This window comes from Netta rufina, assembly GCF_964035555.1.
Source record: "Netta rufina genome assembly, chromosome: Z".
Taxonomy (NCBI): domain Eukaryota; kingdom Metazoa; phylum Chordata; class Aves; order Anseriformes; family Anatidae; genus Netta; species Netta rufina.
This window is the reverse complement of record NC_140126.1, coordinates 39397118-39420049: the sequence shown is the minus strand read 5'-3', so window position 1 is coordinate 39420049 and position 22932 is coordinate 39397118. Positions and strand designations below refer to the sequence as shown.

Below are 22932 nucleotides of genomic sequence, written 5' to 3'. Positions count from 1 at the left end.
AATGATGCATTCCCAATACTAACCTGACCTGGAACAAGCTCTTACACTGTTGTGATAGGAGACATCCTCTGCCCTTATCATCTCTGAGAACTCATCAGAGATGACACTCTCCACAGGTCTCTATCCTCCCCCTTTACTGTCTTTTTTTCTTCCTTTCATTGGATAAGATTATCAATTCTTTCTTTCTGCATTCACTTTCCCACCTTTTTTATTCCCTCTCAACGATGTCACAGGCCATCCTTGCAAAGCCGGGTTGAGACCATGTACAACCTTCCAGATGGACAAGAAGTCACACTACCTATTTCCACCATTTTTCCTGACAATGGAATTTAGTCCCACTTTCCCCATCGTAATTAAATACTGCATCTTCAGTCTTTACAACTTTTCTACAACATCTGACACCCATGTTAATCCTTTTTCCCATTTCTTTCTACTCAGGATATAATCAGTCCTTCTAGTAAGAAAATGAAAAAGGTTGTGATTTTTCACTTCTCTGCTTGTTTTCCCTTGGTTATACTACAACGTTAACTAAACAACCTATTCTTTTTTTTCCCCTAGCAGTTTAAGAAACATACTATCTGCTCACCAATTTTAGTCTTCTCACTTGCCCCAGAGATCTCCCCTCCTAGATTCCCTTACACCTGTTTTCAGCCCCTCCTCTGGTATTCTCTCTCTTTTCTCACTTCAGAAAGATAGGCTTTGATCTTGCCTTTTTTTTTTTTTCTTTTAATGTCCTCTGTCCCTCAGACTACTGATAATATTTCTGATTGATCTCAGTGTAGGAACTGCAGAAGGTTCAGCTAGCATGTTTTTGTGGTTTATCAGCCCTCTGGTGACAATCTTCCTGGTCTGGATTGAGGACCTTACTCTATGTAGTCCTGACCCATGACTGCATTTCTTGCTAGCCTTACCTAACATATCATTCACCTTCTGTTCTAGGAGTTTTGCATGGCTTGTGGTTTAGAGCTATTCATTCTGATCCAAATTGCCACACATTGTACTTTTTTATAAAACAACTCTTGAATTCCTTACAGTAAATCTTATAAAGAAGAAAATGTAATTATTTTCATAAACTAATGGTCAAGGTGATGCTAGTACAAAGAATCCCCAACCAACTGTACTTCTGCTGAAGACAGACTAAAATATACACAGAGAACTTCAAAACATTATTTTTCAGAAAAGGTAAAACAAATCTGTTCAGTTTGGCTGCAGGAGTTATGCAAATTTATGCAAAATTCATTCTAATTCACTTTGTTTGTTTTTCCATCTTTAATATTTTAGACATGTTTACCATGATTAGCAGCCTTTTTTAATTAAATGTAACAACAGAAATGTGTCAGACATACGACTACATTTTTAAAGGTGAATCATGGGCAGTGAAGCCCTGAGTTATTTCAAAAATTGATGTATTTGTGTTTTAAGTGACTAATATATGAGTATACTGGAATCAAAAAAATATTCAAACACCATAAACTTCTGTTAAAGAAATCAGAAAATTATCTTCAGCCACATTTAGGGAGATATTTATGTGCATCCAGCTGACAGATTATATACCAAACCAGGAATGGGTAGGCATATATGAACATGAACATGAATGTACGTGGATGCCTCAGTCTGTATAAAGAGGATTAATCAGTTCAGGGTACTACCTGTGTTCATACTTACCACTAGACACTTAAAGTTTTCTCACTGGCCATCAGCAAAATACCTTTGCTGTACCTTTTGTACTTTCTACACACATGAGCCAACACAGCCAGGCATATTTGAAGTGCAGTGGAGAGCACTCTCTGAAACTTCCATTCCTCAAACTCCCTCCTCCATAACTGTATGGTAGCTAAGGCTCAAGAAGGAGAGTTGGTCTGTATCTTGTCCAGAGAAGGCTCAGTAGAGACCTTATTAGCTGGGTCTCTTTCTTGTTACTTCCTTTGTGAGTTCTGCCACGTTGGCTGGAAGCAGTGCTCCAGCAAAACGTTGATATTTCATCCCTGATTTAATAAGCTATTTAAGAACCACTCTAAGATGCCTCCCTCATCCAGAGCCCAGTCTGTTACAGTGCCAAGGTTAATTGAGGAGCTAAAGGCCAAGATTAAGTTCCACCTATTCTCTGGGAGGATTTAGTTTCCCATGTTACTACAAAGATGCTTTCCTAGATGCACATGGAAGCTGACACAGCCAACCGCAGGACCTCTGCCTGCTGCACTTCTCTCCCTAAAGAAATGCTAACCCCCATCAACATAAATGAGTCCAATTCCCATCTACACTCAGTTACTGGCAGGCTAGTATAAAGGGGTCATTGTGTAAAAAAGAGCCAGGCTCACTGACCTTTTTTTTTTTTTTAAAGAAGGATACCATCAGCATACCAACATCTTTAGAAACCAATCACACATTCTGTGCAGCTCATTTCCTCTCTCCCTTCACTGAGACCACTCCTCCCCTCACACACCCCCCTTCCCCAAAAGAAAAAAAGGAACAAGGACAGGACTTCAGTTTTAAATATTAACAAGACAGCTCTTTGACTGAGTGACAGTAAAAAAAAATAAATAAAATAAAATAAAATTCTGAAGTCTTCATTGTAACTGAAGTTTTTCTTTTTTTTTTTTTTTTTCCTTGCACTAAAACAAAACAAACTAGTAATCAAGTTATTGAACTGAAAGAAAACATTTAAAATGAAGCATTTCCACAACATTGCTCACTATTCTGAATGATTTTTCCGTACTGTAACAGAGGAGAAAGGTTATCAGTAGTCAGATGCAATGGAATGACTTGGAAAAACATAGGGTATGTAACTAGCTGACTTTGAAGTATCTAATTAAAGTTTAACTAAACTTGAAGGTTCGGACATCTGGAAGAAGCACTAGGAAATTCTCAGAAGCTCTATGCCTTGTAGTTAAAGGGCAAGTAATAAATGACAGGAATGAATTTAGTGTGCACAAAATAGGAAACTGCTGTTCCATTGCTAGCAGGTGTATGCAATAGTGCACATACACACACACACAAAAAAGAAAATCATACATGTAGTGGTCAGTGAGAACAGTGCTCACACTTATGACATGAAAGCACCTGTTTGTGGAAGCACAGCTTGTACTTAGCAAAAGTGTTGTGCTGCCTTCTGGGAGCAAATCAAGGTTTGCAAAAGTTACCATCATTGCTGTATCTAAGCACTTAAATGCTAGGCAATGTCATTGTGATTAATAATGAATGTATATTGTGGCATGAATATTTTGAAAGTACACAGATGGGTCAGCCAATTGCATAAATGACTGCAAACACATGGTGGAAATTCCGCTCCCTTTGGCACCAGAGGGTAAGGCTGTAAGCCCAGGGTGCCAAAGGCAGTATCAGTGTGCTCTGGATTGCTGCTGGAGAAGGAAGGTACTGGAAGGCAGAGTAAGACAGTCCTATACTTCTCTCAGAAATATCAACTCATCGTAATATGAATTTGGCATCTTGGGGCCAGAACCATGCCACTGATGTTTCCAGGCTATGCGCATCCTGCAGGAACACACAGACTCTGACCTAAGCTCAGGAGCTGTCTTAACACACCACAGGGAAAAAGCAGGGGACTCAAACTTTCACAGGTAGCCTCAGGACAGTATGGTCCAACAGCCTGAAGGCACTTTCAGGAGGCTCCTCATTTTCTCTGGGTTTGCTATTGTGCTCCTCTCGTGCATCCCAACTGCTTTGTGGCATATGCCATGTGCAAGACTCTGGTACAAGGTCCTTTTCCAAGAACAGAAAGAAAAATTGTTTCCTCCTTTTTCTCTCACTCAGGCTAGATCATCTGGTGAAGTACAAAGGGATTTTACCCTAAATCAAGTCTAAGAAATTCCAAACTATGCCTTTGTCAAAATAACGTCAGGTGTACTTACTATATACTTTACTTCAAGAGACCAACAGGATGCTTAAGAGACTAAGATAATGAAAGTTTCTTTCCCCTGCCAACCTGCCTGGGTGAGATAAATATAACTAAGAATGCAAGAATAGCCGTGTCAGTCCAACCAAATGGACGTCTATTGCTCTGCCTCCAACGGGGGCCAAAAATGCATGCCTAAGAGATCACATAAACACAAAGCATGTACTTCAGACACCGTGAGAAGCAGCTACAACCTAATAAGCCAGAAAGCTGGCACTCAGAAACACAGAAAGAGAGAAACGTAGCAGGAGAGATTATCTACTGGTGTCTGAAGTGAATGAGGGCTGTGAGAGCTCTCAGGAATCTCCCAAGAAGATGGCTCTGGTCAGAAACATTTACCGGTGTAGACACAAACACAGAAGTTGGCTGCCCATTTAGTTTGATGCTCAGGTAGCTATGGTGTGAGAGATGTTCAAAAAATAAACAACTGCAATCAGAGCCAGCTGAGGACTTAAAAAACAGGCTGCTTTTAGCACTCATCTCCACATTTCATAGGGAAAGGGCAGGTAGCAGTGCAGCTCTAGGGAATGCAGAAGGGAACACTACAATGGCCCTCTCTACATAAATTAACTGAAGCCAAGACATTCTGGTTCAGATATTAGTGTGGAAAAAGGAGTCTTTCTGTGAGGTACATTCCTGATGCTGCCTATTGCTGCAAATCACAGCAGCGCAACTTTTTTAAACAGCACAAACATACAGAGATTAGGCTGCAAAACATTATTGGAAGCCCTTGGGCATCCCAGGGTTCAGCAATGGCCACCAGCTCATGCATCTGAGCACTGCCAGCTGAAACAGAAGGCTCTTGTAACTCAACTCACTGATTTTAAGAGTTTTTCTCTCCAAGCTTGCATTCCTTACCATGTCTTCTGACCAGAAACAAAGTTAAAATTTCTCCTACCTGAAAGTGCCATAGAGGGTTAAGTCTTCATGATGGGGCTGGAGACTAATTTAGGGGCACTAGTATTACTCACTAAAGTGATGGAGAAATCCATGAGGAAGATGTGTTTAAAATACAAAACAAATATGAGAAAAAAGGTTCAATTCCAAATTCTTAGGCATGCCAGCTCTGTATTATTACACATTCAATATTCAGAGTGGACACAAAAGAGAAGAGCTGGTGGAGGCAGGAGGACCCCAGTCAGATGAGCTGGCCAAAGTGCTAGGAAGAAGTGAAGTTTCATGACAAATGCTCTGTAATCAGTCAGGGATGCCTGCAGGACCTTTTACGAATACTTCTTCCATGTGCATTATTCCACTTTGTGCCCCTGGGTATACAGCTATACCAGGCAGTTAAATAATAGTGGCATTAACCTTTAATGTTAAAAATAAAACTAATCTAGAACTAGTAATTTTTCCTAAAAAGTTACTTTGTCCATTTTACTTCATGATGAAGGACTCATTATTTTACTCACTCCCACCACAGCTTTCTTTAGGAAGCTTCAAAAATCAAACAGAATAACGTAAAACAGAAAAAAATCCCAACTCCTCCTTTTGTTTTTAAAAAATCTCAGAGGAATAAGACTAATCTCATTTTGCTAGATCCAGCTTTTCATTTCCATACTGAAGTGTCAGTTCTTCCTGGTTTCTGACTCTGGCAATGTGAACAGTGTTAAAAGGGACAGAGCAGGGCAGAGGGCAAAAAGAAGAGTGAATGAGAGACACTTGTTTAAAAAGGCAATTCTGATTTTTATGTAGGATACAGAGAAGGAGTTAGGGCAAAATGGGCTTTAGAGTAAAATGACCTCATCGTTCATTTATGGGGAGGGAAAAAAAGGCATTATGTATAAAGATTTTTCTGATCTCTGAAGTGGAATATCATCCATACTGGTGACAGCACACAGCCCTAATGTCTTAAGTAAATAAATACGAAAGGCTAAAACAGTACCCCTGTAAAGCAAGGAGGCATACCTATGTCACACAAGTGAAGAAGCACTGGGGAGGTATAGTATCTCCAGGAAGAGAACAACTGAGAATGGCTGTAAGTCACTTGGAGAACATGTGTTCAGCTACCCATATAGAAAACACCTTGGGGAATTCACAGGTTGCAGTAGTGGGGCTGTGTCAACAGCTAATACACAGAGCTGCTCCTAGGCTGTAGATATCCTTGGTGAAGATAAACATGCATGAGTAGGTGGGGGTGGGTGGGTGGGGGTGTGTTTGTGAAAAAGAGATATAAAAAGGGCCCATTCATTCAAATAAAACAATCTTATTTGAACTTTTGCCCAGAATTGAAACAAAACCTAAAGTGTTCTTTTTGCTACATATTTGAGTAGCTTGACTACCTTTTGTCTTCATTTTACTTAATTCCTGTGAACTTTTGTACTTCTTGATTTTTTCCTAAGCAGCCACAGCACTGCTACAACGGGTTTGCATTGTTTCTTGTTCATTCCAAAAAAAAGAAGTCACAAATCTTGAAAAAAAATCTATTTTTTATTCTTTTTCCAAATATTCTAGTCCAAGGAGTGTAATGCTATGAGAATGTACAAACAAAACAAAGGCATATTCAGATGCATTAAAGGAAGCTGTTGATAAAAGACTACTCCTGTGTTTTTGCAAAATCAGACAAGAAAGAACAAGCAGTTTTCCTGGTTTGGAGAAAGTTCAAATAACAATCAGAAAACTTTAAAAATCATATGTAATCTCTGAGCAGTTTTTGCTTGCAGAGCTTCTCTAGACACACATTTACCTGGAAGATACTTTTATGAGACTCAATTTTTTGTGATTTCATCCATGCTACTTTTCCACTGCAGGAAGTAGAACAACAACAGCTGTGAGGAGAGCTACAGCACAGTGCTCTGTGCTAGACAGACTCTGAGCCCATGGTGAATCTTTCCCTGTGGTGTGAAACTCAATACTGAAAGCTTTTACAGGAACATAACAAAAAAGGGCCCTCCAACTGTACTAAGATTTCAGCATCTGTTAAGAGAATTCATAAGGAGTTACCATGGCCAGGCATTTAAAAACACAAGATTATGAAACAGATAATTAGAACATTTTCTACTATTCAGGACAAGCACAAGGTTTCCCAAGCTTAGGAGGAGAAAAATTAAAAAAAAAAAGGGAAAAAAAAAAAAAAAAGAGTTCAAACTTAGAACCTGAAACAGAAATTAATGCAGCTCTACCACAGAAAGAATCCTACATAAGTCTTTGAAAGCTGAGGAATACAAACAGATGGAAACTTACATAAAATCTCACAGGTATTGTAAAAGCAGTGGAACAAAGTCCTAAGCAACATAAATTTGTAATCCCCACTGGCAATTACAAGTGGTAATCTCAGGGGAGACTCACATACATGAGTCAAGTAATTCTGAGGAAAAAGATGTCACTGTACTGGAAAAAGTATGCACTCTATCATAAACATTTGGTATTTCCCTGTCTTCAGTTCAATTAAGCCAGTATTCAAGGACAACATGACACCACTCAGAAATGTTTTTTTTCACATGCCACCTTTATTTTCCCCTTTTTTTGTTCCTCAGCAGTGAGTCAGCACGGCTGGTGACAGAACAAATAGCAATGAGCACAAATTGAAAGAGAGGAAATTTCATTTAAACATAGGAGGGAAAAAAAGTGTACTATAAGGGTGACTAGATACTTGTAAAGGTTGTCCAAAGATGTTGTGGAGTCCTGGAAGATTTTCAGTCTCAGCTGGACAAAGCCCTTAGCACCTGCTGTAGCTCACTCTGCTTTGAGGATGGGAGTGAGGGGGGGTGTTGGACCAGACACTCTCAGGAGTGACTGTCAGTGCCAGCTGTTCCAAGATGTGTCAGTACAAGGTGGACCAGCCATCAGGAGCAGCAAAGGAACTGCTCCAACAATACCTATGCCAGCAGCCCCTCTGAAATTAGCCTTTTTCCCAGATGGAGATGACACAAACGATCTCATTTCTACCAGGAACACCTTTATATTTATCTGCTTTTCATGTTCGCACCTATGCTGTTTAAGAACTGCTTGGATTATTAGCATCTAGTTTTCTATCATCATGTATTCTCAGCATTTCTCAAATGGTGATCACCATGAAGCACATATGTACTTAGAACTGTATAGAATTTAAAGTATTGGAGATGTGGGGCCACTCAAAATAAAATAAAATAAAATAAAATAAAATAAAATAAAATAAAATAGGCTGGCTTTGTTGTTCTTTGCTCCTTTTCTTTCTTTCTGATCCCTCAAAATATCTGGATACTTCTAGATCACAATTTCCCCTCACAAACTAATGCACTTCTGAAACAGCATGATCTGCATATAGCCAAAAGTTCATAAAAGCACATGAAAGCGTTCACCTTTTGCACAAAAGAAACAAAGAAAAAAACACAAGTCTGTTGCATAAGGACTTATGTGGCAACATGGATGCAGATTGAACACATGGTCAAAACACTCTTCAATTTACACCATTAAGTTCGACTCTTCTCTTTTGCCATTGCCTTGATCAAGCTTTCTTTAAGAGCTGTGCTATCCTCATAGGGCTCAGTCCACATCAAGGTAGATAGAGCCCTGTATACTATGACTTTCAGATCTCTTCACTTTCACTGCATCCATTATTAGTCTAATTTCTCTTTGGTATCTTTCCATTTCTTTCATAACTTGTCCTTTTTGTATTCAGCATCTCCCTAGTTCTCAAGTTCATCTTACTTTTCTCTTACAATATGCATGTGTAGTTCTTCATCCCACCACCTGTTCATATGCTTCTTTTGGGGAGATGGAGAAAGGGGAATACACCAAGCACTTGTTTAAACTTACTTTACATATATGGTTTACTAGTAAGAAATATGAGACCCCAGATAATTTTCATGTGTTAACAAGATCCATCAGTGTAGCAGTCTGAACCATTAAAAGCTGTCAAAAAGTTAAAAACTCATTTTCTGCCTCAGTCATTACAACTAAGTTTGAATTTTGTAACCAAAGGCAATCATAGTCAAATGCCCCATCTTATCATTAAAAATGTCCCACCTTCAGATTATTCCCAGTTTTGTTTAATTACAAAGTTTTCAAAGAGCTTCGTGGTCTAGAACAAAGTTACTGAAATCACTTGAGAGAAAAAGCTATCTAGAAGTAGGAGAAAATATCTGGGTTTGACTTTGGCAGGCAAGATCCATGCGTTTGTTCATAACTTTTAATCAGCTTGGTAAAAAAGTACTGCATTTTGACTGATAGTCCTAGTTGGACTTCCACACAAAAGTCATAACAAGCAGCTATGAAGGGCCTGTGGGAAAAGTAGTATTTTGGGGTCATTTATCCCCAAAGGAATACTTTTTACTTTTTTTTTTTTTTTTTTTACTTTTATTTTTTTAGATCAACCCACTTGATATCTGGTCAGAGAAAGACAGATTTCTGTATTGCAAACTGCACACTCCCAAAAGACTGCAAAAGGGGCAAATCATCAACAGCCAGCAGCTCCATTTAGGACATGGCAGGCAGTTTAGAGAGAGCTTAAGGAAAGACAAGCACCATTCAAAGGGTGATCCTTAAATTCACAGATGGGAGAAAACAGCTGGCACTCGCCAAGTATGATGGGAACTTCAGACTTAGTTTGTTATATTACTTTGCACTGCACTACCACACAAAGCTCAAAGCATTGACAGAAGCTTCTTACAAACATTCAAAATAACCTCAATAGCCCCAGTGGGATTAAGTACACATTTGTTTCCCTCTACTTCTGTCAGATTCTATTTGTTAGTTTGTTACAGGGCTGCTTTGGGGAAGGGTGAGTTCTCCCTCGTTTCTGGTTATGGTAAAACCTACAGAAACTCTACAGTTTCTAAAAGCAGCTGTGATAACATTCTGGTTTGCAACCACCCACTTGCAGTGCTCCTAGCATGTTAGTTGAACTATAAATGTTGTCCTTTTGCTGGAATATGAACACCTTGTGCTAAAATTTTATGCAGTTCAAATTGGCAGAAATATTTTCACCCTTTTAATTGAATTATGCTGTTTCAAAATTTATCCATTGATCTACCTTACATGAGTTTGCTCTGTACTTCCATCCATGCATAGTGGCATGTTGCTGTATTAACATTCGCAAATATAAAGTTATAAAGTTGTTTATTTTGCAATTAGCTGTTATTTATGTTCACTTTTTTTTTTTTTTTTTTTTTTTTTTTTTTTTCAGCAGTGCAAACAGAATAAAATGGGACTAGTATTATTCTTCCACAGACACTCTAAGGGAACTCACAAACTTTCTCCTGCCTTCTCCTCTCCTGTTCCCGTTTGTTTGCAGTTTCATAAACTGGTTAGATGGAGTCAGACATACACACAAAATGATAAGAGATGTCTTCAGTGAACTACTATATGCACTTTCATATCCTCCAGCAGGCAAGCAAGCCAAGGTGTTTCGTAAGAGCAACCCACAAATCTTAATGAATACACTTAAGAAATTAACGGAAGAATTCACCATTTATGCTTCTGCACCTTGCAAGAGTCTAAGAACCTCACCTCCAAATCGAAGAAACCAAAAGGATTTTTTCACACAAAGCCGTTGACAGACCCCATATTAAAAGTGATTAAAATATACACAGGTAGAGCAAAAGATAGAATGGGTTTCACCAGTTACTCCAATGAATTTTGCAATGCTATCTGAAAGTCTAGCACACCATGAGAGCTTATCCACAGAACAGTATCTTTATTCATACTAACCCTATTTTAGGTCTGTTTGTGTACAGCTCACAGACCAGCTGTATACTGATACTGTTCCTGAAGTCAATCACCAGAACATGCTATTTCAACAAGCTCTAAAAGACAAGTGAAAAGGAGCAAGACAAATGTTAAAAGAATTGCCTCATATGGTGCTACCCGATGCCAGCTAGAGTCCAGAACACCACAAACAAAATATTTTAGTTTTGTTACTGGTGGGGAATGAGTGAGCTGACTTGCTTGTCATTTTTATCTGTAAAAGCACTCCACTACTACAGCTTAGGAATGAATGTATCCCAAACTGTCATCTTAACTTAGATATAAAAAATGAAGCCAAAGAGAGGGTAAGTTATTTCCACACAGCTCTTTAACTTCTCTTGGTAAGAAACTGATTGGTACAGCCAATGTACTGGAAGCCTCCAGAGGACATGGTGCTCCCTGTCACATAAACTGGACTCTTCCAGGTACAGCCAGTGCTTACAGAGCATAGCTCAAACAACAACCATCTGCTCTACATTTATTTCTGGGGACACTAAATGCTGTTAGTCCCAAACTGCAACCATTTTCAAGCTCTGTAAGCAACAGAATTACTCAGCCAGGACACAGTCCAAGTATGGGATAGATAATCCCCATGCAAAAGACAGGATAAACTAGCATTAAAAAATATGAGGCATATAACAAAGTCTTCAAGACAAAGCAGGTGCCTGCCATGAACCCAAAAGGGATGAAAATTTCATTCCTTACATAAAGATATTTCCTACTGGACATACAGCATTGATGCCTATTTGCACACTTCTTTTTCTGATTTTCAGTGGGACGTTTTTTCCTTCTTGTCATGTACATGGTTATGCGAGAAACACCGAGTGCCAGTTTGAGTTCTCCATTTACTGAGTGATCAGGTTTTTGTTTTGTTTTGTTTTGTTTTGTTTTCTAAAGTAGTTTCTGAAGAAGGGTGGAGAGATATTTAGTGAGAGGGTGTCTGAGGTGACCATATTGTATTTTCACAAGACAACAGAAAAATGAAACACTGCCTTTTCTGCATCTCTGCCTGAAGGCAACTCAGGAATTTCCTTCTTATGAATGCAAAATATTCATTCACATTTTGGGGAATATTTGACAAGATTTTTTAATCATGTTTTATAGATATTTTCCAAGGCAACATGGATTTTTATTCTCTCCTACTTCCTTACTAAGAGTGTTTATTAAACTTCAGTTATAAAATAATCTCTATATGCTAAATTGGGACTAATTTTGCTGTCACTTAATTCAAAGGCATGTGACTCAGAGAGTTCATGGGTAGCTGACCTGATCCTGGTATTCAGAACTTACAAGAAATGTTACTTTATTTTGCTTTATTTCACTCATGCTCATACACCCTAGATTGTTTACCTTCATTTATTAATTATCAATATATATTTATGCTGCAGACTTTTCAAAGCAGGTAATATTTTATTATTAGTTTAGGTCTTATATATTGATGTGGTGTTCTAATCTCATGTTTTAAATATTGCTTTAGTATCAATTCAATAATTCAATTCTAATGATGATAAATCAAGAAAGTGTTTCTGGGACTTTGGACTATGGATAGATCCATACTTGAATGCTCACATATGAATGCAAACTTTGGATAAGTTTGAGGTTCACATCAGGCACAACTGAAGGTCATTCCTTTCTAATGAAACATTTAAGTTATTTGTAGCTCACCACTACCAGACATACCATGCCTGTGATTAGTTTTTGAAGGACTGTATGTGAACTGTGATCTTGTATCAGTGCTGTTGGTAACCATCATTAGTCATATTTAGAGAATAAATAAACTCTGTGAATGAGGTTGCTGCCCTTTCAGAAATTTATGTAGTCATTATCCCAAAAGCATACCCTTAATAAAATATGAGCTAGATAGACAATTTTGCAACTAAAAACCTACCGAAGTCAAACTTACAGATTATGCAGTATGATAACCCCTTCCCGAAAGGGACATACACACTTGCCACTCTCTCCTGCAGCCACTTACCAAGATATGCACAGAAGCTCAAGAAAATGCATCTGTCAGAATGTGCCAGTAAGACAGGAAGCACTGCAATTGCACCTTCCACTCTTGCTATCGTTTTCCTTGCATCTATCACCCTAAAGCAACATTTGAAGTATGGTCTGAAGTACCTCTGATGTACAGCATAGATTCTCATCAAATATTTGTAATCTAATTCATATCAAAATAAATTTTAAGTTCCTATCTTATTTCACCCTATACTGAACAACACACTACACTCAGGGAGTATTTTACTCCAGGACGTGTCCCACGGGGCTGTGCAAGCAGGAGGGAAAGAAATTGGATTTGTCATCAGAGAAAAAAAAAAAACAGACGCACAGAAGAACTTAATCCAAAATTCTGTATTCCCATCTACATTTGTCTCTGCCCTTACTTACCTGATGAATAAATGAAACACTAACTGTGATGGCTCTTTATCTGGTTATCTGAAATGCTCTTGGTGCAGAAGCCTAATGTAGAAGTTTGTTCAACCCGCAAAAATCATGACATATTTAAGACATAAAAAGCAACCCTGCTTACCTTTCATTCCAAACTTAGAGTGTCTTCCAAACTTCAGAATAATAAGCATTATTACTAAGCCAGTGCACACCAGTGCTGCAATTCCCACCACAACATACACCTAAAAAAGAGTACACAAATAGATGCGTTTATATTGTTCTCATTATCTGTTTTCCAATAAAACATTTAAGATAACATTAAATAAATTAAAAACATTAAATGAGACATTTAATTCAGATTAAATCAGTTCCGTAAAGAAATTCATTTCAACCAGGAAACATTTGCACCCAGATCAAAGAGTAGTGAAAACAGCCACTTCTTGAAGTTTCTTCCTTCCTTCTATCCTACAGAGAACAGAGGTGCAGACACCTCTGAGAATCACATTTCAACATCCTACATGTTCAAGGCAGAGAGGGAATGTACATCTCCTCTTTCCCTTCCAACAGAGTGGCATGTTACAGGAAAGCATGTAAGGAAAGTGCATCAGAAAAAACTTTTTTACTGTGAGGGTTGTCAGACACTGGCACAGGTTGCCCAGAGTAGCTGTGGAGCCTCCATCCCTGGAGATACTAAAAACCAGACTGGACACAGCCCTGTGAAACTTGCCTTGATTTAGCCGACCCCACTTTGAGTCAGGTGGGGAAGAGGAGCTGAAAATTTCCAGAGGTCCCTTTCATCCTCAGCCATTCAATTATTCTGTTATCAGGGAAGATAAGAGTGGCTGGGATCCTCGAGATGGGGGACTGGAGGCTTGTCAGTGTTACGGCATTTAATAGACAGGAACAGGACAAGACAGGAGCTTTAGGAACCCACCCACTGCCCTCTCAGGACTTCTCACCCCCCAGCCATCAACACTGGAAGGAGACGCTGGTCGGGTTTCCTCTGATTCCTCCCCCACAGAGGAATGCTTCCTGAATGCCTTCTTTCCCTCTCCTCCCTAGCTCTCAGCCTGTGTTCATAATGCCCTGCATGCATTGCCTGCTGCTGTGCCAGGGCACTGAAGCTGGGGGGCAGCAATATTAACCAGGCTAGCCACTCAATGCCAGTTTCCAGCAATTCAGCTCAGCGTGAGAAGCAAGGCAGCAAAGGAGGAGACCCACCAGTTTAGCTACCTATGCTGAAGTTCTCCTGCACATGATCAAAGCACTAGACAAAAACACGTTTTAGAAGCATAGGTAAAGAGTCTGAAAGTTTGTTACAACACAGCCTCTCTGTTAGGAGCAGCTGACTTCAGGACTGGAATTCAAACAATCTTTAAATTACCTTGGATGCCTTTGTTTTGTAAATAAAGAGTTGCTCTCCTTGCCTAAAATTAGAAACAGAGTCTTGGCCTAAAAAATTACAGTTAGTTGTTCAGAAAAACACAAAACCAATTAAGTAGATATTTTACTTGATCTGAGAAGGGATTCTCTCTTTCAAAAAATGGGACAATGGAAGGGTAGGAGTCGGGTACATTGCTCTAATTTTTCCCTTTTTTTTTCCCTGTTTTGATCACAACGTGGTAATAGCTCCAGTGTTCTAGTAGCTTAGGGTCCCATTACAATCTCTGCAGTTTCATTAGTTGCATAGTCAGAAAGTCTGCCAAGATTACAGATCAGGAAACAATGTATATACTTACAGTGATGCTATCTTCATTCTCTTTGTTGGAAACATCCGTAGAAGTGATTTGATTACTGTTATTTGTGGTGTCTCCAAGATCATTAGGCGTGGTTTCATACTCTTAGAAAAAAAAAAAAAGAAAAAAAAAAAAAAAAGATTGCTTTTATAATTTCGTAACCTCAGAAGGGAAACGGTTGTCTTATTATTTCTGCTCTGTAGCACAGTAAGGTCAGCAACACCTCTTGAGACTCTTTGAAAACAGCACATAATTGCTGTTGTACTTGGTACACTAGGTGGGGGATCTCTGTGACAGGTAATTTTAAACAAATGTGTTGTGACTGAGAGACTTGACAACAGAAGCTGCTTCTCTCTGCAGCTTAACAGAGAATCAATCTACACCATAATCTCTCTGTCTATTGGAAAACCTAGAGTTAATAAGAACTCCATCCATAAAGCTATTTTTATGTGTTTCTGACTTCCCATTAAAAATGAAAGACTGCCCTCTACACTGAACTTCTCTAGCCTTATATTCAGCCAAATATAGGACTGTCTTAGAAAATAGCTTGGGGACTTTTGTTTAGCTGAGGTGAATTTAGCATATGGCTTTTTATCCGGCTTATTACTCTAAAATGTGAAATCGCTGTTTTTCTTAGTTTGAAAATAATTTTGAAATACTTTTGTGTGCATAGGAGTTAAAGTTTAGCATGACAAGGTCATAAAGGTAAAACTTTAAAAAGTAACATGCCTGAGATAGTCTGAAGAAATTTGATTTATCAAAATAATCCTACTGACCAGTCTACAGGGTGAATCTGGGACTACTCCATCAAAAGAATGAACGGGCTTTAATTATTTATAATTATTTTAAAATGAAACATATTTACAGTCCATGATTTTTTTTGTCAAATTTATTCAAATGAGATAAAAAGAATTAAATACTATGCATATGAACTTAGAGATACATACATTAAAATAAAAACTGAATGTATTTTATGATTACATCTGAAAATATACATAATGTTTCAATTTTATGACTGTAATGTGTGCAGATCAAAGAAACAAATAAGGGTAATAACTGCATCTATTACTCATGCACCTCTAGCATTGTAATTTAAATTAGCAATTAATCCTGTATTTCTTTGCACATTTTGATTAAAAACAATGCCATAAGCCTACAGATGAAACTGTAGCCATAAATATGAAAAAGCAAAATGCAAAGGCATAGCTCTTGCTAACCACAGAGGCACTAACCCTTGCTACTTAGAAAGGGGAGGGAGGGAGGGAGGGAAGGCTGCACCTTGGTAGAATTCACCTTCTCTAGCTCCCAAGGCCATTTTGGAGAGCTCAGCTGGCAACGCTAGCAACAAGCTGCACCAGGTTTTTGATCTTCATGCATGCACAAACACATTTTCTTTTGCAAACCACTCAGCAGGCTGGAGATTTTTGGTATATGAACCCACACAGCTACCTCTGCCACCAGTGTACAGTCAGGTTGTCTAATCAGCTCTGTTCTGGCTCTATACTACACATGCCGAAGGACAGGATTTTTTTTCAAGCCAAAATACATACAGAGCTTTCGTGGGAAACAAAATTTAATTTCCTGGTCTTTTACCATTTGAACTCTCCAACTCAGCTTTGTATCTCTATACCTATAGCTTCCTATGCAGCTAGGTCAAAATAGTAATGAAAAGCAAACAGCATTCCTTACTCCAGGCAGCATAAAAGCTACCCAAATGATTCACCTGCACAACCAGCCTGGACACTGAGGCAGAGTGCTGTGCAGACCAGCCAATACTCTGACTACAGGTTTTACCAGAGCAAAAGAAGAAACTTGTTCATTTGTAAGCAGCACATAAGCTCTTCACTAGTGCAGAACCCAGTTTATAACAAGTATCTCAGCCTACAAGACTGGGTTTCCTTTACAGTTACCTTCACTAAACACTCACTGAGAGTTTTGACCAACCCTATTTACAGTAGCTTTATAAGACCAATAAACAAAACATATTGAGAACCTTTATTGCTCTCTGTAGTACAAAGTTTCTAGAGGGATTTTTTTTTTCTCTTAAATTTACCTGTAAATAGTGGAGAGCAAAAGCAGTTGTTCTTTGCAATTCTGTTTACATCCACATCTGTACTAAGCTACTAGGAAGCATACCCTGAAGGACTGAGAACTATGCAGAGTATTTAATGTCTGGCTTGTGAGTCCTCTGAATGCAGTTTTATATTAAAATGGGCAAGAGAAAAAGTAGGTCACTTCGGTACATTGGTGTTGCATTGCCATTTCCCACCGTATAACTGTGAAACATTTACATTTGAATGAGCGCCAGATTTTCAAAGCCTCTTGAAATGGGTAAGCCAGGCAAGGAAAACATGCACAACAGCCATCCAGCCAAAACCAGGCAATTCTGAATTAAACAAATTCTTGTTCACTTTATTATGCAATCATGCTATAGACACATAGCATTCTGATACAGACAGGGTCACGCCTCTTGACTCACACTATCTGGGACTTGTATTGCTTCAGGGCCAGATTCCCTGATGCCTAGCACCTTATGCAGTTACCTACAGCTGTGCCAGTTGAGGTAAAGCACATCTTGAGCTGGATAGTATCCTGCAGCTGCTTTAAAAACAAGGTGCAAAGCAGCGGGGATACAGATGAGAGCACCGCAATAAACGCTGGGGCATCATTGTGCACAGTCCTCCTGGGGGCTAAGTGCTACAGGACACGATATCTCTGTCATGTTCATGACCACATTAGAAGAAGCAGGGTGGCATGGAAACATGAACTAGCAGCCAAGGAATCTGGCTCTGCATTTGGTTTCCTGCACAACCCTGGGCAGGTTGCTCTGTCTCCACCAGTAATTCCTGCACAGGACCACACCGGCCTCTCCTCCTTGCCTTTTTCAGTCACGAGGGACCAGTGAGCATGCCAAGAGCAGGTGAGGCTCCACGTGCAGGGAGCCCCCCCAATGAACATAACATCATGCAGACTTCTGCTGCCTCCCCAGTTCTTCTGTTTCCCACAGTATTTTTAAAACACTTAATGGGAAGCCTTTGGAAACCACCTCACAGGGAGTGCAAGACACAGAAGGGTCAAGACCCAAGGGACAGCTGGGGAGTGGGTCGCCTTTAAACCTCCCTTCAACATATCTGAGTTGCGGGTAAACATTAGCACAGAGATCAAGTGGTCTGAAAAGGAGTCGTGGAAAAGGCTGGGTCTCCAGGGGGAGCTAATCCCAGAGGGTCCCCCTTTCAGCTGTGCAGGCTGTGGTTTTACACAGAAGTGAAAGAGCTTCTCTGCTTTCCAGCCTGTCTCATATATTCATCTCACCAACTGGACTTGTGAATTTGGAATAATTTAGGGAAACACTCTGGAAAGTGTTTCTCAAAGCAAGCACTGAGTCACTGAAGCAAAGATCAAAGGCAGCAATTTCAAAAAATAGGAAGAAAAGCCAGAAATAACAAGGAATACTGCTTCCATCAGGATGAGATCTTGCTGGTTGTGATTCACTTGCACAACTTTGTGCACACAGTTCCACAGAACATACCAAAGTCACTTGAAGCACAGCGCTCACATGGTTAAAGCCATACACATGCACCAGGATCTTGGCAAACAGCTCAGAATCAAAAGCTTCATGTACATATGTATATATGCTTATACAATACAATAGAATTAAGAAATTGTGCAAACCATCATCACCTTCTGCAACCTCCATCCCCCTTAAAAGTAATAATTTGAAAAGAGAGGGAGGGGAAGCTGTGCTTTAGTATTTCTAAGCACTTAAAGCCAAAATGATGCTTCTATTGCACATTTGCTAAAGTTTAATGACATGGAATGGAATCAAAGCAATAACATTTAAATCAGCTTAAAGAAAACTTGACTTATGGGCCATTTCACCCAAATGAAAGTACTCCAAAGGTTCAAGCTTCTGCTGGAGCCTAAAGGGTATTGGGGTATGTCGGTTAGGATGGACTTTTCATGCTCACCAGAAGTACTACGTAAAACTAGCTGGTTGTTTTGCTGTTAATAGCGTCTATTCTAGTGCATGCTGGCTTCTACTAGGTGCAGCCTAAAATATTTTGTCTAACTAAAAACTAATGTGAACACCATGTCATCAAATCTTCTGGCACTCACTCAGATATCACTGAGCTGATGCTTTGCTTATGTAAGAGAGATTAAGGTAAGGTACAAATGAGAGGACAGAGAAAAATAAATTGCCTACAGGAAAACTTATGTGTACCAACCTCATTTCTAACTGGGATTTAGGGGTACATTTTTGGAAACTAAACAAGTATGAAAACATTCCTGAAAAAATAAATTACGTTATATAAGGAGAACTCATGAACTTCCTTTCCTCCAAAAAAAGCCTCTGAAAGGTTCACAAAATCTCATGCCTGTGAGTTACATCAGACTACTGTCATCCCACAGAACCAATTGCAACCATTCATAGGAGTGGATTTATGCCTCTCCTAATGTGAATCAAAAACAGCAGGGTAAGGAAAGCATCACATTGCCCTTACCGATCTTAAATAGTATAAGGCAGGAGAAGAACCAACAACACAAAGTACCTTTAGAATTGTATTGTAACATGTGCCATTCAGTTTAATTGAGCCTGACATTCAATCTTTTAGTGGTTTGAGTTCCTTCATTTCTATCATTAAAAGAAAAGAAAAAGAAAATCAAATATATACCATAAACGTCTGGATCCACAATTGGGCCACTACCTGTACATGGAGAAAATAAAAAAAAAAAAAAAAAGAAAAAAAAAGAAAAAAAAAAAAGAAAGAAAGAAAGAAAGAAAAAGCCTTTGTAAATAGATTGTAAATACTGAAAGTACTGAAAGAATAAGACTTTCTTTAGGATTTTTTTAAGGGTTGACATGTTATTTGTAATAGCATTTATCAGTACCTACACAAACACAAAGCAACATCAATATACACTACCTGTTAATCAGATTACATTTCCACTTATTTTACAGCTATCCCAAGTTAGCACTTGGTTTCATGTACTCTCTGCTGTTAATGTGTATCTGAAAAAAGTGCAACAATAACTATTCTTGTTGAGAATCAATGATAAATTCACCTTGACCTTAAGCAGACTTCAGTGGGAGTTATCATCAGTGACTTTTACCTGGACAAAAATTTTTGCAATTTAAGCACTGCAAGAGCAAAGTGGTTTACAGCTACAACACTGTGAGCTGTCAAGTTAAGGGCTAGAGGTATAGAAGTATATATTGACCTACACAGTCCAATCTCATTCACTCTGTGAAAGGATGCTTCCAAGAAAGCAGCTGCACAGATGAACCACAGAGTTCTTTGTACCAAAAGAGTCTCCTATAAGCCAGCCTTTACAGAGGCAAATGGACACATCCAGTCTACACTTTTCTAAATTTTACTAGTTCCAATTTGCAGCTTTTTCTAATTATCACACATACATAAGGCTGAGCACATATGTGAGTGTAATGCACGGAACGCCCACTGAAATTAGCATGACATTAGACTATACACACCCTGAATGATACCAGGCATTATATTTCAACATACTCATTCATCTTGGTTTATAATGTGTTTATAGCATAGCATAGTTTATCTAGTAGGCTCCTAACTATCTTTTCCTTATATCTACCCTTTCTTTTTGTTGTTTTGGAAATAAAATTAGCAGATAGTTAAAACCTTTAAAGATAAATTAAACTTCAAAAAGCATAAGTCTAGTGCTGTGTAGTAATTACACACCAGTGGCATTATATTGGAATAAAGCCACTGACAAGTATGACCAGAACACAGTTGTTTCTGCTTATGTCAACAGCTTGAGAATCTGTGCTGAAAATATGAAACAAAGAGTTGCAAACTATCTGCAGAATGGCAGCAGATAATTAGGTTTGCTTTTAAATGCATTTGAAGATATTCTAGTATCCAGAGATATAGGTTAATAGACCCCATGGAAATTGTCAATCTGCGGAAATAAGTAACAAGTGAAAACAGCCTGTACTACTACTGCCTGTCCTCAAGCAACTTCTGACCAGGGTTTCCAATGCATAAACATTCATGGATTCAGTTTTTCCACTATAAAACATCCATCAGATGAAAGATGATTTTTCAAATTTACTTTCTGTAATCTGAAGCAAAAATAACGTCAGCAAAACTCCCAGGCCTTTATTTCCTGATAACATGGCAACATTTTTGTTACTATTTACTGGAATGGGCTAAAGTCATCAAACTAGTTTAACCCTTAATTCCTGTCAGGAAGTCATTGACTCCAGTCAAATACCTTTTGCACATCTAAATACTTCACTTCAAATAAAGTGGTAAAAATCAGGTTTTCAAAATTTGGACCAAACCCAAATTTCTATTTAGAATTGTCTTCATAAAAGCATATCTACTCAATCACCAAAACATCACTTGAAGCTATTTTAACATCAAACTTCACCACAGTAATTTTACATGTTTACATGCAATTATTTTTTAAGGCAAACAAAGAGCAGTGTAGTTGTTTTGGTCCCTGTTAGAACAGGTTGCTGTGTAAATAAACTACTAAGAATCTTATCCTATTCACTCATCTTTATAAAGTACATCAACTTGATTTGCTTGCTTCTTTCTTTATAAAGTTGACATTTCCAAAATAAAGCAGCAGCAGCAAAAGACTCAATCCAAAAACATAATTTTTCAAAACAGACCCATGTTGTTATGCCACATTAACAAGATACTACTTTTAAAGCATATTTAACATTTTCTTTTACTTTTGCAATACACTGTGTGACTTGAATTCCTTCAGCTGAATTTTAGAGTACAGGTCTGGTAGATGACAGAGCTTACTTAATTATTATTGGTAAAAATCTCTCCAGCACTCATTAGTTGTTTTGGATCAACTTTGGGAACAGCTCCCAGAATGTAACTTGCATGTTTCTTGCCTAGTGTTTGTTGTAGTGTAAACTCAAATAAGCATATTATCATCAGCCGGAACAGCTTTACTGGAATTCAAGAATTTCAGCAGATTAAAACTAGTTTAAAATCTACCTCACAGAATCTGAAATTTCTTCTTCTAGACTTTAACATCTAAAAGAGACTTTTATTTTATGATGCTATCAATGATACCATTAACTCAATCCAAATATGTTTTCCTCTCATTTGTGTCTGCAAAGAAATATCTACAAGAAGCTTGCTGGAAGTTGAGAATAACTTAGCACAAATTCTGTCTTCATCATCATGTTTGATGCAACTTTGAAAGTAAGTATTACTCTGCTGATGACAGAACATGGTTCAGGCTTAGTTGTAATTTAGATAGACGTATAACTTATGGGTGAGGGCTTATATATATATACATATACTTTTTTTGTTTTGTTTTGTTTTTTTACATTCAGTGCATTTGCTCATAAGTGATGTAATAACCAGAGAATCAGTTCAAAGCCTAGTGAGGATACCCCACCCCATGAAACATCAGGACAGGTATTTAATTCAGTTATGAAGGCATGGAAATGAACATAATATCAGGGTGTGGACCTTGATCTTTATGCTTCATTGTACAATATGTGGGCCAAAAGAAGAAACTACACAATAAAGACAGCACTGAAGAAGTCTTTTACATGTAGGTGTTTAGAAGAATCCTAACACTGTTTTAAATTATAATACTAAATAGTAATATTAATAGTAACAGTAATAGTAATAGCAATAATAATAATAATAATAATAATGGAGGAATCTGTTCTGTTTTGTTTGTTTGTTTGTTTGTTTTGTTTTTTTAACATTTGTTTTTATGTCACCTTCAGAGGAAGAGAAAAAAATGTTGTGAAATAGTCTAAAGCTCAGTGCCATGATTCTTATAGGAAAAAGCTCCACTAATAAGAACAACACTGAGAAGACTAACTAGATAAGCAATTTCCCCTGTTGTTAATTTTTAAGACTGGTTTGGTGCCATCTATGCATGAACCGATGCAGCCTGTATGTAGTCCTGTTTCCTCCATACTGTTTTTGTGAAGCTTAATCCACCACAGAGCTTCGGAAATGCTTAAAGAATACAGCACAAATGAGACCTAAATTCCTTATGTATTTAAAAATAATAGAGCAAATAATAACATTGTCTTTCTTATTTGGAGGATGCCTTCTGTTCTGTTTAGTGATTTACAAGGCCACAACTGGAAAATTTTCAGTGTAAAGGCAAAAAGAGTAAAAGAAAAACAGAACAGAAAGAGGAATTTGGATCAAAGACAAAAAATGATAAAATCTTATAAATGTATTAGGGAAATTGTTACTC

At 38.2% G+C, this 22932-nt stretch overlaps 1 protein-coding gene across 1 annotated transcript in view; it reads right to left on the bottom strand.

Moving 5' to 3' along the window:
* Positions 1 to 22932, bottom strand: part of NTRK2 (neurotrophic receptor tyrosine kinase 2) — a gene marked incomplete at its 3' end in the record, with an annotated part of 169987 nt that overhangs the window by 126287 nt on the left and 20768 nt on the right. The window contains exons 5-7 of the mRNA XM_084304803.1: positions 19377 to 19409; positions 14707 to 14807; positions 13110 to 13209 (exon numbers count right to left, since the gene is read on the bottom strand). Coding sequence (XP_084160929.1) covers positions 13110 to 13209; positions 14707 to 14807; positions 19377 to 19409 — 234 coding nt within the window. The remainder of the gene's footprint in view (positions 1 to 13109; positions 13210 to 14706; positions 14808 to 19376; positions 19410 to 22932) is intronic.